This window comes from Episyrphus balteatus, chromosome 2 (genome assembly GCF_945859705.1).
Source record: "Episyrphus balteatus chromosome 2, idEpiBalt1.1, whole genome shotgun sequence".
Classification (NCBI taxonomy): Eukaryota; Metazoa; Arthropoda; class Insecta; order Diptera; family Syrphidae; genus Episyrphus; species Episyrphus balteatus.
Genome location: NC_079135.1, coordinates 83,821,594 through 83,840,608, shown reverse-complemented (window position 1 = coordinate 83,840,608; position 19,015 = coordinate 83,821,594). Strand labels below are relative to the sequence as shown.

Genomic DNA, 19,015 nt, shown 5'->3' with positions numbered 1-19,015 from the left:
GGTGAGTGATTTGATAATTATTAGGGTTTCGGAATGCAATATCTTCACATTTATTATACCTGAAACGTATATAGAAACTTCATATACAAATGAATTTATTTACATATATGAAATTTTTGAACATTAGAAAAAAAGTGTCAGTATTTCAAAATTACTTGGAAATGGATGATATCGACGGTAGAAAGCAACCGATCCGCCACACGAGTGTAGGAAAATGATATAACAAACTTAATACTTTTTAATATGAAGCTAAAAACGTACCATACAATTAAAATGATAATCACAAATCATGTTCATACCATATTGTTGAGACTCATTCCCTGGGTGTAAATTTCGCAATAAAAAAAAAAGAAATGTATGTTTGCAAATATGCAAAACTTACCACAACAAAGAAAAAGGAAATTCTAGAAGCAATATGCCCAGAACTAACTACTTGACATGGATTGGTTTTGCAGTAAATAGTTATCACAATGTAACTATGTAACTCAAGATCCAACTTCAAACTTAAATTACCGAACATTACCTTAGATTATTTTTTTTTTGTTTGTTCAATAAATCTGATCCGGATTTGGTCAGAATATACAGCGTCAAATAAATTCGAATGTTAAATAATAAAAATAGTGTTAAAAGAATAAACCACTAACCAATTTCAGTCTTATGTTATTCATTAAAGTATTTACATTTTTTAACACTGACATTTTACAATACGAACAAAGTCATACATACATGCAACTGCACACATCCTGTTTGTGCTATTTAGATATTTTTTATAGTGAAAAAAAAAGCCTCAAGTCAAAACTTGTACCAACCAAAGTATAATTATTTTAGAGGATACAGGATTTTTTACCTTCTTTAATAAGTACTAAAATTGTTCTCTCAGTCAAGTAAAGAAAAACGACATAATGTAAGTTTGTCAATTTTTCAGTTTATCAATCAGTTCTGTCTGTCTTATTTATTTGTTTATTTTGCTCAAATACGAAATTCATATTTACATACATTTAAAGAAAAGGTGCATCTCTCGATGACAGTTTTTTTTCGAAAAACGTTCAGCCCTATTCTGAATGAAAACTAACGTGGAATATCGTTCGGGAAAAGTGTTTCCAATCAAAAAGTTTATGGAAATATTGCGCCTTTTTCGCTTTTTCATCATTATTAACGGAAACGGAAAGGGAAACAAATTAAAACGAGAAAGGAAGGATATTCTTGGAATTATTTATTGGGAGCCATTCTCCCGAACACATGTCCGCAGGAGTTTTCATTCAGAATCGGGCTTTGGTTATTTAGGAACCTCCTATAGAACTTTCTTCGGTTAGGAGTTTTAAACGTTTTTTTCAAACTGTGTTCTCGAGAGATAGTGTGGAGTGTGGTCAATGAACTTGGGTATTGATGAAATCAAAATGTCGGATAAGCTGGGTTAGGGACGTTTTGCTTTAAACCAAGAATGGAAGAGATCTACGATTTACCGCTGAATCTGAACGGCTAAGCAAAGATGCACTTTTTCATGACAATGATACTCTTCGAGGCTTTTTAAATTCCTCGCATACGTATCCATATGTACTATTTTTTGTATTATTCGGAATATTGCTTTATTTATGGTTGAATTCATAGACGCATCTCTGCTTTTGCATCAAAACTCTTTTTGCATGGAATGAAAACACTACCTTTACCTAAAAAAAAACATCAAGTTTGCATCAGAAATATTTTTGATACAAAGCATCACTGCGTTTATGAATTTAGCCTACTTTATTTAAAAGCTTATTTAATTTATTTCCATTATTTCTGAAGGATCCGGAATCTTAGATTAGAAGCAAATATTTAAAATTCCGTTTCTACATTTATTTAGTTTTTAATAGTCAGTGAATTGTTAAAATTCTACACTGGTTTCACTATTAAGTCAGTGATTAAATAAGAGGGTCACTGTGGCGTATGTGGAACATTTTATTTTTATTTTTAATACAAATTAGCTGTGTTTTTTTTTTGATTGCTATCCATATCCACAGTTGGCGTTTACATGCATTACACAAACAACACGCAGCTGCCGATTGAAATAGAAGCTAAACCAAGCTGCGGATAGAATTTTGAAAAAGTGTTAAAGTTTATGTTTCCCTTTATCCTGATGCGTGCATATAAAATTTTGAATAATTCTTGAATAATTAATTCGACAAGTTGACCTTTGCTGAGCATTCTGCGACATTTTAAATTTTTCAATTGGTCATGCGAATAGGAATGCATGATTCTTCATTATCAATGAATTTAAATTGCATGTTCATTTTTAAACAGAAACTTTAAAATATCCTTACGATAACTTAAAAATGGTGAAATTGATGTGTCATTCCAATACTGGGTTTGGTGATTGTCTTTAAATACAAAAATAAAAAAACATCTTCAAAAGCACGTACATTAGAGTGGGCCGAAAAACACTTTTTTTCGAATTTCAAATCGTAATAGCGCGGAAAAGTTGCGAATGGTGATGACTAATAAGGGTTTAAAAAATAATCAAAATCAGTTCATATCTTCCGGTCGCGCATCGGCTCTGAAGTATGAAAAAATTTTTAAAAAATGGTATTTTTACAAAAAAAAATTTACCACCCTAACATATTATTTTTTGAACATTATAGCTTTAAAAAACTCTCATGTGAGCTAAATATTAAGCAGAAAAAAAAATTGGCTCAAATTGATTAAGGACTTCGGTGGCACATGTGTTTCAAATTTTGTCAAAAATGGCAAAAATCATATTTTTGCGATATTTTTTTTCCTTTTTATAAACTATTTTTAAAATTATTATTTTTACCAAATAAGAATTAAAAATGAAGTTGACACAATCAGTGAAAGCCGTGAAGTCGCTGAATATATAAAAATCTTTCGGTCAATTACGCTTTGGCTATTTATTAATCTCTTTGCCGCACAGTGGTGCCTTTGGTGCTTTTTTGGCTTCAAAAATCATTTTCACGGCCATTTCTTGATGAAAAGTCATGAAATTTAGAACACTGAAATATATAAGTATAAGATATACGAAAAAGCTACCAACTTTTTTTTTACTCAAAATGGTGGTCCCAAAATGGCGATCAGAATAAGCATTTATAGAATCTTCTTTTGCGAAACTGTTTATAAGCTAAAAATTTAGCTAATTGATGAAAAACAGATGTTCGACTTTTGAATTAGGTACAACTGTTCATATTTAATGAAAAAAAATTCAAACATTGTTGAAACAAAGTTCAAAAAGAGTCAAAATAGTAAACCGCACTTTCGACCTTTTTTTTGTGCTGTTTTTTGTTTCCTTTTGAAGTTAGCACAGTTTTTTTATCTTTTCATTTTTTTTCTTTCTTAATATCTACTTTTAAACATAGTTGGGAATTATATAAAGCCAAAATAGTCAATTTTTTATGAAAATAAAGAAGGAAGATATCAAAAATTGAGCTTTATAAACAAAAAATCAAAAAATAGCACAAAAAAAAGGTCGAAAGTGCGGTTTACTATTTTGACTCTTTTTGAACTTTGTTTCAACAATGTTTGAATTTTTTTTCATTAAATATGAACAGTTGTACCTAATTCAAAAGTCGAACATCTGTTTTTCATCAATTAGCTAAATTTTTAGCTTATAAACAGTTTCGCAAAAGAAGATTCTATAAATGCTTATTCTGATCGCCATTTTGGGACCACCATTTTGAGTAAAAAAAAAGTTGGTAGCTTTTTCGTATATCTTATACTTATATATTTCAGTGTTCTAAATTTCATGACTTTTCATCAAGAAATGGCCGTGAAAATGATTTTTGAAGCCAAAAAAGCACCAAAGGCACCACTGTGCGGCAAAGAGATTAATAAATAGCCAAAGCGTAATTGACCGAAAGATTTTTATATATTCAGCGACTTCACGGCTTTCACTGATTGTGTCAACTTCATTTTTAATTCTTATTTGGTAAAAATAATAATTTTAAAAATAGTTTATAAAAAGGAAAAAAAATATCGCAAAAATATGATTTTTGCCATTTTTGACAAAATTTGAAACACATGTGCCACCGAAGTCCTTAATCAATTTGAGCCAATTTTTTTTTCTGCTTAATATTTAGCTCACATGAGAGTTTTTTAAAGCTATAATGTTCAAAAAATAATATGTTAGGGTGGTAAATTTTTTTTTGTAAAAATACCATTTTTTAAAAATTTTTTCATACTTCAGAGCCGATGCGCGACCGGAAGATATGAACTGATTTTGATTATTTTTTAAACCCTTATTAGTCATCACCATTCGCAACTTTTCCGCGCTATTACGATTTGAAATTCGAAAAAAAGTGTTTTTCGGCCCACTCTAACGTACATACGTCTCATCCATTATGACAACAAAACTTATCGAATAAAATGGAGTAAGTAGTTTTTTTTTTATAAAAAAAAAATAATATCTACTGTGTAGTACAAATTTACTAAGCTGCACTTAAGGTTTTTAAAAGAGCTTTGAGGTTTTGTTGCAGTGGTTTTGATATATTTTTTTTTTTTAATGTTATCATTATTACTTGATTTTAAATATTATTTAACTTTAATTTCTTCTATCATTTCTTTTGTGATGATTTATTTTTTTATTTGATTGATTAACTTTGTAATCATACATTTTTTGGAGGACAAATTAATTTGAAGCATGATAAAAAAAATACGTTTTTGGTTTTGAATTTTATTTTGTGAAAGAGGTTTGAGTGTAACTTTTCCAATAATAAGATTTTAAATACTTTTAGTCTCTTAAATTTGGTAACATGAACCAAAAAACAAATTCTTCGCATTGTATATTTTATTTATTGTTTTGTCATTGAAAAGTTCATCATATTCTCAAAACTTAAACACCTGGGTTGCAGAATTTTTTCGCTTACGCTTATTACTTCACCTAAATACCTACTTGTCCCAGACTAAAGACCTAAACAATTTATGTTATTCTGGGTATGTAATATAGTATGTATCTTGTACTGTTAAATTATATATTTTTTTTTTTTTTTTGAATGTCAATCATTAACAACTTGTATTGAAATGGAAAATGTGTCAATAGGTATACTAATTAACACTCGTCTGACATCATGAGATGGTAAATAAAGTTTATTATCAAAATACATATTGCTGCCTCAACAATTTCTACTGTTGGTGTTTATTTTTTTGTTTTGTGTTTTTGTTTAAATAAAGAATCTCAACAATCTCATATTTCGATCAAAAATTTGATTTCAACCGACAATTATTTATAATATGCATTGAAAAATTATATCCATAAGACCACATGTTTGCCGGCTTCGACACGAGCGAGCTCATTTTAGTCTAGAGAACGACAAAAAAGCTTCAAGCCTATAAAAGCTGTATATCATGCAAAATTAAAACCCTGGTCTAGTAATGAGGGGTGGTTTTGTTCACTAAAACACGTCACACTTCTAAGAACTTTGTTACTACAGCAAAAAATTAGAAAATACAAAAAAAAACATCAGACGTGACTACGAAAACGAATGCCGAACACCTCCCGTTTTACACCCTCATTTCAGGGGGATGATGATAATGATGTTGAATGATAATAATGAAGAAGAGGAAGACGACCGACCAACACTGATGTCGACCACTGAGCCACGACCGGTATACGATTGCGCCCCATAGAACATTTTTTCTTATAAATACACTTTGCATTCCTCTCAGCGGTTCATTCTCTCAGTGGTTAAAGTGACATGATAGTGAAGACATTGGTGCACTGTAACGAGTCATGTATCAGCATGCCCTTCCAAACGCAGATAAATTTTTCGCCAGTGGTAAGAGTAGAAAAAATTAATTAAACAAAATTAATTAGTTGCAAAAATTTGTGAAAAAAAGAACCAAAAAGTGCTTGTGAGAAAATTTTCAAAATGATATGTGTTTCGGACAAAAATCAAGTCCGAAAAAGTGATAGAAAAAGTGCGAGCGTGTAAAAACGGATCCGCACCCTTTGAAAAAAAAAATTCTTCATAGTACAAACCTACATCTTGTTCGTATTTATAAAAAATGTGAAAGGATATTTTTATCGTGAGTTGGATTTTATATGTGTTTATCTGATGCTACCATGTGTTTTTCAATCATAAATACAAAAACAAGAAAAGATACATTTCAATTCTATGATTTCTTTCAAAACCGCATGATGCAATAGCAAATTGCTAAATATGGGAATTTTTGTCCTTAAGGATATACCTACAATTTTTTTTTTTTTTTTTTAAACCATGTCATATGGGATGGTGGGGTAGCTTTAAATATAGGAATCCATTCAGATTCCCATATTTGCTATAATGATTTCGTTTTTTATGGGAACATAGTTCAGCTATTGCGCAGGGCAACAAGTTAAAGTGTATAGAGAGCGGGAATGAGAGTTAACAACTATACTGGCGGGTTAGCTCTGGTTTGTTCGTTTCTTTTTTTTTTGCCACCAACGCAAAATTATATATTTTTTTTATAGCTGAACGAACTTTGTAATGGAATTTTTGAAATGTATTTTACTTTGTGGGTAGGAAAAAAAAAATCATTTCAAATAGTTGACGTAATTATCCTACACGATAATGGATGTTCATGTTCAATCGGGCGCCAAACGTATATTTGAAAAAAATAAACTCAATTAACAAACTAACCTCTATCTTATCTTGAACACACAAAATGCGGTGCCAAGATTAGAGGCTTTCACAGATGGGAGTTCTCATTCATGGATATGGGAATCTCTTGGTGAGGTTTTTTTTATTTTGTTTTGTTATTTTAGGTCGGTTTTTATTGGTTTTTTGGTAATTTTGTGTTCAATATTAAATGCGTTCAAAGTTGATGCAAATTGTCTGCTATGGTCTGCCATCAATGTCAATGTCAATTAAAAGTCGTCTATAGATTTTTTTGACAGCTAATACAAAACTGTGGGAGTTGTATTAAAATCCTTTGATGAAATTCTTCCTAATCGATATAATTTTAAAATGAACAATTTTAAAATAAATTATATGCGCTATTACTTATACACTAAAATTGTTTTAATTGCGTTTTGAATAGCAAAACATTGATGCAATTAAACCATACGATGAAAAATTGTATTTTTAAATAAAAGATTATTATTTCTAGATAGTACCTAAGGACATTCGATTGATTGGTTGAAAATGTTTATCGAATCAAATCGTATTTGGCAAAATGGCTTAGTGGTGTATATAAAATTGGCATAGCTCATGTAGGTACGATTAGATACTCGATTTTTTTTTTGACGTCATAAAATCAATTTTGTGTTTTTAAATATTAATCCATAAAGATCACGAAAATGTAATTATAATGGAGCTCGATCGGAATCACGTAGGGATTGTAATTGCTCATTAGTCTGATGCTGTTTTAATAATAACAAATGGAATTTTTTTTATCATTGGTGTTGAATGTCTAGCCAAAACATATACAAAACTAACATTTATTATACTTTTTTATTGCGTTGAGTGTACATTGCCGCTCATTAGATGTGCGAGCTTAAGTATCAATTTCCACCAGAAGTCTCAGATGGAGACTATTTATATGCATTCTTAGGCTAGTCTTAAGAATATCTAAATGTGTGAAATATAGCAGATAAATAACAGCTGATGTAGTCTAGGTATCTCATGTTGCACCGCATGATACTTTTAATTTGTTTGTTTTGTTTATTTTGTTTATATTATAAAATTTATTTAAAGACGATTTATTTCGAGGTTGGTTTCGTTTGGGAAGGAAATTAAAAAAATAAAAATAAATAAACTAAATGTCCGATTAGGTTGTATGTACTTAATCTTACAGTTGAAATTAATACAACTTTTTTACTTTCTCAATGAAATTAATTTTTTATAAATACAAATTTTCAAGTATTTTTCAAAAAAAAAAAAAATTGGAATTCCATTCCTAAGAAATTATTATTTGACACGTTAAAACCAATTTTCAAAAGCAATTGAGTTTTCAAAAATAAAATAAAATTTGAATCATTTAAAAAAAAAGTCATGTGTGCAATTCACACGTGGTAGAAGTGAAACCATAAAAAAAAACTTTTCTTGGAAAAAAAAATTAAAAACATGTTTTTTATATGACAACCTATATTAATTTTATATCATCTGAAAGCTTATTGTTTCAGCTCAAAATATTTATATCGTCCATGTCTATACAACATCTACAAAAAGAGCTTTTTTTTCAAACCAAATCACTTTTCTTCAAAAAAGCAAAAAAATCAATATTTTTTCTCTTTTAACACCATTAAAAATATTTTTTTAAATGACAACCTATAGTAAATTTTATATCATCTCAAAGGTTATTTCACCTTTTATATGACGGAAGAATCCTATTTCTACCATGCCTAGAAAAAAAAGGAATTTTTTAAAGCCAACTATGTCGAAATTTCAAGCTGAGATTACGGTACTTCCTACACTGGTGGCTGCTCATCGGCAACAGATCTTCACAGGTGTTTTGAGATATTTTTCATGTTTTTCAATTTAAGATTGTGTAACTTGTAGAGCTCGTGCAGTTAATTGTGATATATCAAATGAAAAGTTATGTTATCAGCATGCGTATTAAAGTTAAATCAAACTTGTATGTGCACTAGATCAAAAGATATAACGTGTGTAGAAAAAGAACATCTGTTTACCGTTATCTCAGAATTTTGAATATGAAATTAATATAAATTTTGTACATTTATAGTTTATTTAATAACCTATCTACAGTATAAATTTCATTCATCTATCTATTAAAACAACAAAGTTATAACAAGTTAAATGTTCGTGTCGCGTTTTCGTTTCATATTTTTTCAAATCACTACGATACCAAAGAAGTTTTCACTTCAAAAATCCAAAAATATTGCTCTGAAATTTTGAACGGTAAAAATAAATTGACTTCGTTACACGTACTTGCCTCCTTATACAGGGTGTTCCAAAATTAATGGATCAAAGTAAATAAGCTGATAGACCAACTTATGGGCTCTCAGAATTTGGTAACTTATTCATCCTAAATTGTACGGTTTTTGAATAAATGCAGTTCTTGTGAAACTCCGAAAAATCCCTACTTTGCAAAAGTATTTTGCTTTCTCCGCCCATATAATTGATTTTTGTTTTTTTTTTTTACAATTCTTTCACTAAAACAGGCGTTTTCAGAGCAAAAACACAAACACTACTGTTGATTTTTCGAAATTTAACAAGAACTTATTCGAAACCCGTAAGGATTTGGGATGAATAAGTTAAAAAACTCTGAGAGCCCTTAAGCTGGCCTATCAGCATATTTCGATTGATCCATTACTTTTGGGGCACTCTGTATAAAAGAGGCTTAGAATGTTGAAGTGCAGACTGGTCATAAAAAAACTATTGAAATCAGTGGGCATAAAAGTTTGGTACGAATATCTTCTAAACGGTTAAAGCAATTGATTACACCAGGGACCTTTTTTGTAGAACGTTTGAGACCCTACAAAAATATGTACATCTTACTGAATTGATAATAATGATTATTCAGAAAATTTTGAAAAAGTAAAAAATGTTTTTATAATTTTTTTTTAACTTTGACCTCGAAAATTTTTCAAATGATTATTTTATTTTGATGTTAAAATAGAAAACTGCGAATCGGAGGATCTTCCCCTTAATATTAAGAGCTTATATTTGGTGAGGGGAAAAGATGTCAATGGGGAGGGGCCTATAAATTATAAGTTTTGTTGTGGCTTTAAAACATTGCATTTTAAGCTAAATGCTTTAATTATATCTCCAATTTAAAAACTTCAAAAAATTGAATTAAGGGACCTTTATTGTGTTTTATCTTCTTAGGCAGAAATTATAAAATTCCAAAACTATAGGCAAAAAACTTAAAAGTAAATATATATTGCAGGTAAAATTTACAAACAAGCCCTTTTGTTATAAAATTATAAATTTTATAAGGTTTTTATGCCTTCTAATTATACGACGATTGTGCTGACAAGAAAATAAAACTGAAAATTTACAATAAGATTAAGGAGATTTAGGAACTGATGATGACGTCCTTTTTCCTACGCCAAGGCCATAGATGCAAAATTCTTTTTCTGTATTAAAATTCAACTCATCAAAATTCATTGGAATTTGCAGAATTTTCCTTGAAATTTTACGAAGTCGTTAAAATTTTGATACAAAGGAACCAAGTCTACGAAAGAGACTTAATTAAGTGTCAGGAAGATAAATGGATATCAGTAGGTATATCAAAACACAACAATGCATTTGATATCGAATTTCAAATTAAAAAAAAAATTATTTATTTCTAATAAAAAGAAAATATTTACTGCAACTGAATAAAAAACATAAAATAAAATAAATACAATTTATTGCAACTGAAAAATATTTGCATTAAAATAAAATATTTATTGCAAGTAAAAAAAATTGCATTAAAAAAAATGTTATTGCAACTGAAAAATATTTGTATTGAAAATAAAATTTTTATTGCAAATAAAAATAAATAAAATGCACGACTGGGGCCGCACGTACTTGCTCTTGCAGTTCAAAGCACTTTTATGTTAGCTTACTTGTAGGTTATTAGAGCTGCCTCTATATACATTTTTAAGAAATTTGGTTGATGTAGGGGAAGAGCCGGCATGGAGGCCAAATGTTAGTTAAATAAAATTTTTTTTTTATTTGACTTGACTTTTTTGAGAAAAACTAAAAACGCAGTTTTACTGCAATTACTTTGAATATTACGTATGCAAAAGTTTATCTAAATTCTTAGAGCCATTTTTGAGAAAATTGCAATAACTCCATAATGATGTACGAGAAGAGCCGACATCCGCGATTTAAAAATATATAAAGACCATATTTCCACTATCCGTATTTTTTGAGAAAAACTAAAAATGCAGTTATGTAAGAACTATATACAGCATTACGTGTGCTAATTTAATCGAAATCGTTAGAGCCGTTTTCGAGAAAATTGCAATAACTCGAAAATTTTGTATGGGAGGTATACGTTCTAAGCGAGATATTAAAAAACAAAAAAAAAACCAACCTTGGAAATTACGAAAAAAACATCCATACCAAATTTCAAAAAAATCCGTCCACTCGTTTAGTCTGTAGCTGCTTGTACAGATGGACGCACGGACGCACAGACCGACGGACGTCATGACGAAACCCACTTTTTTGGGCTTCTCCATCATCGTAATGTTAGTTTTGATTAAAACCTCGAATTTTTTTTTTACACGAAACCAATACTTGCCCTATTGAGCAAGTAAAAAATTTGTATTGCAAATAAAAAATTTTTTGCATTGAAAAAAAAAAAAAAAAATAAATGTAAAATGTGTGCATTAAATTTTGTTTTTTTTTTTTATGAGGTATGAGTCGAATTTCTTACAATTTTGACCTTACACTTATGTAGGGTCAAATAGCTAAAATTGTAAGAAATTCGACGAATATTTAAAAAAAAATATTTAATGCACACATTTTGCATTGATTTTTGTTTTTAATGCAGAAAATTTTTTATTTGCAATAAATTTTTTTAATGCAAAATATTTGTATTTGCAATACAAATTTTACTATATAAGGCCGTGTGCGAATTGCGTTAAAATGTTGGTTAAAATATGACGTTTGGTTAAAATTTGACACTAGCATGGTGAATAAAACGGGTTAAAATTTACCCAGCTGCGGAGCAGGGTAAAATTTGACCCTAGTGGTTAAAATTTGACGTTTCTCAAGATAGAAAGATCAAGATAGATTTGAAATTATTTTTGTTATAATGCGTTGATATTTTAAGAAATGTTAAAAGTATTAATACAAAGTACTTCCTCAAATTAATATTCATCTTAAAAAATTGAAAATCTACTAATTGTTTGTTTGTTTTTTATTTTTTATATTTCTATTTTGTTGGCAGGTGGTGAACTACGAATTAGTGTTAGAAGACTGAATTAATAAATTTCTTTTTGATCATAATGAAATGGGAATTTATCGATAAAATAAAAAAAAGTATGTGAAATTGAGAATTTATTACATTTTCATACTAGAATATTTAACTTGATATATTTTCAACTGGGTTTTGTTAAAAAAAATAGTTAATTGAATATAAGAAAAACCATTTTTGAGGGTAATTTTGTTTTATCTTGAGGGAATTTTATTCAAAGTAGTACCAAGAAAAAAGTCCCATTTAATACATTTTAACCTAATTCGCACAGCAAAAAAATAAATTTGATCCCTTTTTTAACCAAACGTCAAATTTTAATCGTGGTAGAAATTTTAACCAACATTTTAACGCAATTCGCACACGGCCTAACAATGCAAATATTTTTCAGTTGCCATAACATTTTTTTATACAATTTTTTTTTATTTGCAAGAAATATTTTTTTAATGCAAATATTTTTCAGTTGCAATAATTTTTTTAATCAATGCAAATTTTTTTCAGGTGCAATAAATATTTTTTTTATGTAATTTTTTTTTTTTATTTGCAATATTATATTTGTTTAAAATTTCAAATGCATTTTTTTTCAATTGATTTTACAACCCTGGTGCAGTTTACATTTGGGTATAAATAAATTAAATATGTAGATAAAAATAAATAAAAAAGAAGTGAAACTGCACATACAATTCAATTCACTAAATTTTTTGAGGTGTGAGAAAGCATGAAGCTTTAATCAGTGAATTAGTTAATTCTTAGAAATAGTTCTTTGTACAGTGTACACGCATTCATTTTGACCTTTTTCACGGAAATTAACTAATTCATAAAATTGAATTAATAAAAAAAAAAAATAAAAAAAAAAAACAAATATAAATTAAAACTCGACCTACCTATGTTACAGTTTATTTTTATCACATTGCATGTCAACAATCTATTTAGTTTTTTTTTTTTTTAATATGATGAAAAGTTTTTGAAAATGTGCCGAATTGGCTCAAAACTTGTAAACACTTCTGTTTGGCTCCCGCCCTTGTAGGATGTTTAGGTCATTGAACTTTTGAGTTTGTATCATATCATATGCATATTTCTTATTAAAAAAGCAAAGTTACATAATAAAAAAAAGTAAAACATTACTTTTCCATCCAATCAGTATAAATGTTTCTTTCTGTTTTTTTTTTCAGCAAAAAACAACCGCCTTTCCATAAAACAAAAAAATGTAAAAAAAATTATACTCGGCGCCACCAAAACGGTGACCTAATAAGTTTACTATTAACCATTGTTTTTTCTCATCTCCCGCATATTTCAGAAATCAAAATCAGACAGTTGATTACATTAAACTTTTAGTTGATGAAAGTTAAATAATTCAAGCGGTGGGTTAACTTAGGCAAAAAAAAGGCTTCAGCACCAAAATTCAAAATAAACGTGGCGTAGATAAGCAGATGAGTTATCCATAGGATTTGTAGATTTGTTTGGTGTATCCTTTTTTTATAGATAATGTACATCCTAATACATTATGTAATTTAGTAAGAGAAAGAGAGGGCCTGCGCTATAAAACTCCTAGTTTTAGTCGTCGCCATTGCTACTGCCGCCGCCGCCGGCCGTCGGCAGATCATATATTTCAGTTTCCCAGAACAAAAAAGATACACGTTTAACGAGATATTTAACATTGAAAAAGGTTAAATTAAATTTCATCCCTAAGGCTCTTCTAAGAGTGTTTTTTTTTGTTGTTGTTGTTTTGTTTCTGTCCTTAGACAGTATGGCACCAGTTGTTACTATTTTTCATATTGTTGAGGTAAGGTTAAAGTCGAATTGAAGGACAAATAAATATCTTCTATATATATATGTTGATCTTGATAAACCAGAGAAGAAAAAAATACTCGAGTATAATTTTTATAAGACCTGATTAGTCTAGATATTTGAATTTTAAATTAGTTTATGATTAAATCAAATTTTGATTTTGATTAACATTTGAACCTCGACTGTAATAATAAATAAAATTCACGATTTATAAAATGAATTACCTACCTACTTCTTTTTGCTGTGGAAAATGCTCAAAGAGACAAATTGGAATATATTTACATTTTTGAAATGTATTCATTTGTGGTCTCATTAAATTTTTTAACCTTGAATTCCACAAATGTATCTAACTTGCAACTGAAATAAAATTAAAGTAGAGGCTCTTGAATAAAATAAAATAAAATAAAATAAAATAAAATAAAATAAAATAAAATAAAATAAAATAAAATAAAATAAAATAAAATAAAATAAAATAAAATAAAATAAAATAAAATAAAATAAAATAAAATAAAATAATATAATATTAAAGCAGACGTAAGGCCAAAAATAGTCAAAATTGTAAGAAATTCGACGAATATTAAAAAAAATATATTTAAAGCACACATTTTGAATTTGTATTTGCAGTAACATTTTTTTTTTAATATTTTTATTAGCAATAACATTTTGAGTGTGGGAAATCTGCGTTAGTACAATCGTCTTTCTGCTTTGCTGCATTAATGTACACACCAACTCTGCAGAATGTTTGCAGGCCTGCGTTGGTACAATTTTCAGCAGTCACTGAGTGTTCATAAACGTCAGAAAAAAAAAAAAAAATATAAAAAATTACCACAGAATGAGTTTTGTTAAATAAGCAAAAAATATTTACTTTTCAGTTCCCGAAAATATTGTTTTTATTAACACGAAAATTTTATAAACCGTGTCACATTAGGGTGGCTCAAAAAAAATACATACTTTCTTCTAAAAAAAAAATTATAAAAACACCCAGTGGTTCACATTTGGAACAAATTATCTATGGAAAAAATATTTTTAATTAGGGTGTTCAAGAAAGTTTTTTTTTTGCGTTTGAAAAAAAAAAAAAAAAAATGATTTTTAGTGCACAGAAAGTTTTTTAAGTGCGTTTTTGCTATAGTAATATTAAATTCATGTGAAATTAATTAAATTGAATTTGGTTGAATTCAAAGCGTAAATGTAAAATACATATACCATTTTTCTTAGCCCTCTAATTCGAAAATACCTACCCCAATTTTACATTATATTTCATAAACCATGTTTTACAAACTTTCTTTGCAGTGAAAATTATTTTTTTTGTCAATAACTTAAAAAAATGCTTTTGAACCACCCTATTTTTTTTTCTTCGATAATTTGACCATAATAATATCCACGTTGAATTTTTTCGAATTCCACAAGCAACCGTAGAAGATAACATTTTTTAGATCCACCCTAATACGAACAAAAATCAATTAAAACTCATTGTATCAAAAAACACGATTTAGAAATTTTCTGCGTCAAATTTAAATTTTTCGAAAAATGAAAAAAAAAAATTTTGCACCACCCTAATTAATATGTTTGCTTTTCATTTTTCTTACAATATTAACATGTATTAACAAAAAAAAATTGTATCAAATAAATTTCTTCGTGAGTTCTGCAGCAGTCAAATTTTTTAACTGAAATTGGGTGTTTTCATAAACGTCGGAAATCTGCGTCGGTCCAATCGTCTTTCTGCTTTGCTGCATTAATGAACACACCAATTCTGCAGAATAATTGCAGGCCTGCGTTTGTACAATTTTCAGCAGTCACTGAGTGTTCATAAACGTCAGAAAAAAAATATAAAAAAATTACCATAGAATGAGTTTTGTTTAAGCGAAAAAAATTTCTTTTTCAGTTCCCGAAAATATTGTTTTTAATAACACGAAAAATTTGTAAACCGTGTTACATTAGGGTGGGTAAAAAAAAATACTCTCTTCTAAAAAAAAAAAACATAATAAAAACACCGAGCAGTTCACATTTAAAACAAATTATCTATGGAAAAAATATTTTTAATTAGGGTGTTCAAGAAAGTGTTTTTATGCGTTTGAAAAAAAAAAAAAAAGATTTTTAGTGCACAGAAAGTTTGTTAAGTGCGTTTTTGCTATAGAAATATTAAATTCATACGGAATTAATTAAATTGAATTTGGTTGAATTCCAAGCGTAAATGTTAAATATACCATTTTCTGAGCCCCCTTATTTCTGAGCTACCCCAATTTTACATTATATTTCATAAACCATGTTTTACAAACTTTCTCTGCAGTGAAAAATAATTTTTTTTTGTAATTAATTAAAAAAAAAAAATTTGAACCACCCTAATGGAAATTTTTTTTTCTTCGATAATTTGGTCAAAACAATATCCACGTTGATTTTTTTGGAATTCTTCAAGCAACTGTGGAAGATAACATTTTTTAGAGCCACCCTAATACGAAAAAAAATTAATACAAACTCATTATCTCAAAAAACACGATTTAGAAATTTTCTGTGTCATTAAAATTTAAATTTTTCGAAAAATGCAAAAAGAAACATTTTTTGCACCACCCTAACATATTAATATGTTTGCTTTTCATTTTTTTTAACAATATTTACATTTATTAACAAAAAAAAATCGAATCAAGAGTCAAATAAATTTCTTCTTGAGTTCTGCAGCAATAAAATTTTGGCTGCGCAATCTGCCCGATGTTGACGACATACTGACGTTTATGAACAGCAGAACTGCAGTTGGACTAAGTTAGTCCGATCGCAGATCTGACTTTATGAACACGACTAACGCAGGCCTAAGTTAGGCAGACGTTTATGAAAACACCCTATCTACCATAGAAAACAACCCTGAACCTTGTTGAAAATGTTTGGAAATGGCTAGCTCGTACTGATAAAATTTGTGATATTCGATTTTAAGACAAAAATATTTTCTAACCCACCATTTAACAATTTAGGGAAGAGATTCAGATAGATTGCATTAAGAGATTTTACAATGCAATTCCTGGACAGTTTTGTAATTTTTTTATGAATAAAAACGCCACTATACAAAAAATAAAATAAGTAAAATACATTTTTAAGAAGAACTTGGTTTAAATTCATTTCATGGACCACTTTCACATCATTCTCTATGTGTACCTATTCTGATGAAACAAAAAAATTACTCAGTTTTTCGATGTGAAATGCTTTCTCATAGGGAAACAAGAAAAATAGCCACACGTCTTGAATAATTTTTTTGCTGATTCTGCTAACATCTTAAACAATGACTTGACATCAAAAAATTATTATTTTTCCTACACTGAGAGGAATAAACGAATACTGAACATTTGAAAAGTTGTGTACCTATTCTGATGAAAAGGAGTGTATCATCGAAGTGACAAGGTCGTGGCACACATTTATGTAAGAACTTATTTACTAAATATCGATCTGTTCAAATATCAGAAAACTAGAAAACCTCGGAAAGTTAGTGGCAATTAGTATTTGCAAAAACTTGGTTTGTTTATGTTTATGTTTTGAGCGATTGCTTCAAATCTTTTAGAAAATCTCTATAAAAAGTAATCCTCAAACTTAAAATTTTACTTGACAAACCTTTGTTCCGCCAAAATATAATATGTAGTTTTATGATTTTCAAAATTCATTAAAAAGTGCGCATACGCCACAGTGACCATACTTTTTCTTTTTCCTATTATTTTATGTGTATGGAGAAAAAGATTTAATGCAAAACCCATTAAACTTTTTTTACGGGACGGATCTTACTCCAAATTTTATTTGAAAAGTATCATCCTACTCACATTTGCTCACACTCAATTCCAAAGTTTAATTTTTTTTTTTTTTTTTTTTTTTCAATCAATTATCTGTTTAACATGTCACCATAGTTTTCAAAGTCCAATAATATCTCCGTATTTAGATTAATAACTTGTGTAGCATTTTAATCTTCTTAAGTAAAGGAAAAATACTCGAGCGTATGAAAAAGCAATTCATAGTGTGCACATGATATGTACTAGTACTTGTACATATTTCTCTTTGAATATCAAATGACACTATCCTGCTGCTTTTGCTGCATTTGCACTGCTGATAACCTATTTGCTAGGAATTTTTTTTTTTTTTATTCACAAAGACTTTTTCCTATGAAATTTAATAGCATGTTAGAGTGGTGTGAAGTAGGATATTACTCGTTTAGACACATTTAGCGTATACCTCTCCATCTCACTTTATAGTAATTGCCATAAATGTCAAAGGCGACTTCATGCAATTGTATAAAAAAGTGATGATTCAACCAAATACTCGTATACTTACTACGCTCCATACAAATTTATAATTGAAATTTCCATAATATTTGTAGTTTTGCCTTATATACGTAAAAAATGCACATGCATATTTGTACAGATAGCCTTGAAATAAAGATTGGATTGGCGGGCGTTGCAAATCTTAAAATATTTTATTTTCTATTGTTTAGGTTTGTGTAATAGCAATTGCAAGCAATTGTTACTATTCTATTACATAGTGGCGGCGCCATAAATTTAAATCAAGCAAAAAACAAATTGAAAAATTAAATGCATGCAGTGTTTGATTCAATAATTAACTAGGCCCTTGGGTCTTTTTTTATCAAGAATGAAATGATACTAATTTAAAATTGACTTAAAGTGATCGTCAAAATGAAACGCAAAAACATACGCAACATAATACACAACAAAATCTCCACAAACTTTCTCTTACAGTTTAAGATTATTGAAAAAAAATTTGTGGCATTTTATAAACAGTTTTATTTAAGGATGATAAATAAATGGAATAAAGTGAGTTCAAAATTTCTGTTTATCTATCTGTCTGTATAATGAGTTATAAAAACTAAAAGGATAAATCGATTAACAACTTGTTGTTTTTGTATATTTATTTATTTTATAATTTTATTAATACTCTTGTGGCTCTCGTTTCAGTTGATTTTCCATTTAAAATTTAACTTTGGTTTATGTTGCTAGATATTAACTTTTTATACACCTATTAAAACAATCAGTTAAATTTTTAATTCACTATCACATTTTATTTAAACAATTGTTTAATATTTTGTATGTTAACGAGTTATTTTTTTTATCCAATAAGCACTTGGACAGAATTTCTGTTTGTTTCTGAATTAAAACAACGGTTCACTATGGCGAATACGCACTTTTTAAAAGATTTTAATTTTCATGAAATTACGTTCAAACATACCTTACATTAAAAATATATATGCGTGCAGGGGCGTACACTCCCTTGGGGCCAGCTGGGCGGCGCCCCGGGGCCCCCGACCGACCCCAGGGCCCCTACTGGAGACAATGCAGAGAAAGAAACTGTTAGCATAAATTGAGTTACGAAGTAAATTAAAATGTATTTGAATCACTTCGGATACAAGAGA

General features: G+C 28.7%; 1 protein-coding gene across 1 annotated transcript in view; it reads left to right on the top strand.

The window, feature by feature from the left end:
• The first annotated feature begins 5,330 nt into the window (after positions 1 to 5,330).
• LOC129908402 (b(0,+)-type amino acid transporter 1) overlaps positions 5,331 to 19,015 on the top strand; it is a 70,652-nt gene continuing 56,967 nt past the window's right edge. Inside the window, exon 1 of the mRNA XM_055984862.1 lies at positions 5,331 to 5,762. Within this exon, the coding sequence (XP_055840837.1) occupies positions 5,717 to 5,762 (46 nt within the window). The 5' untranslated portion in view covers positions 5,331 to 5,716. The remainder of the gene's footprint in view (positions 5,763 to 19,015) is intronic.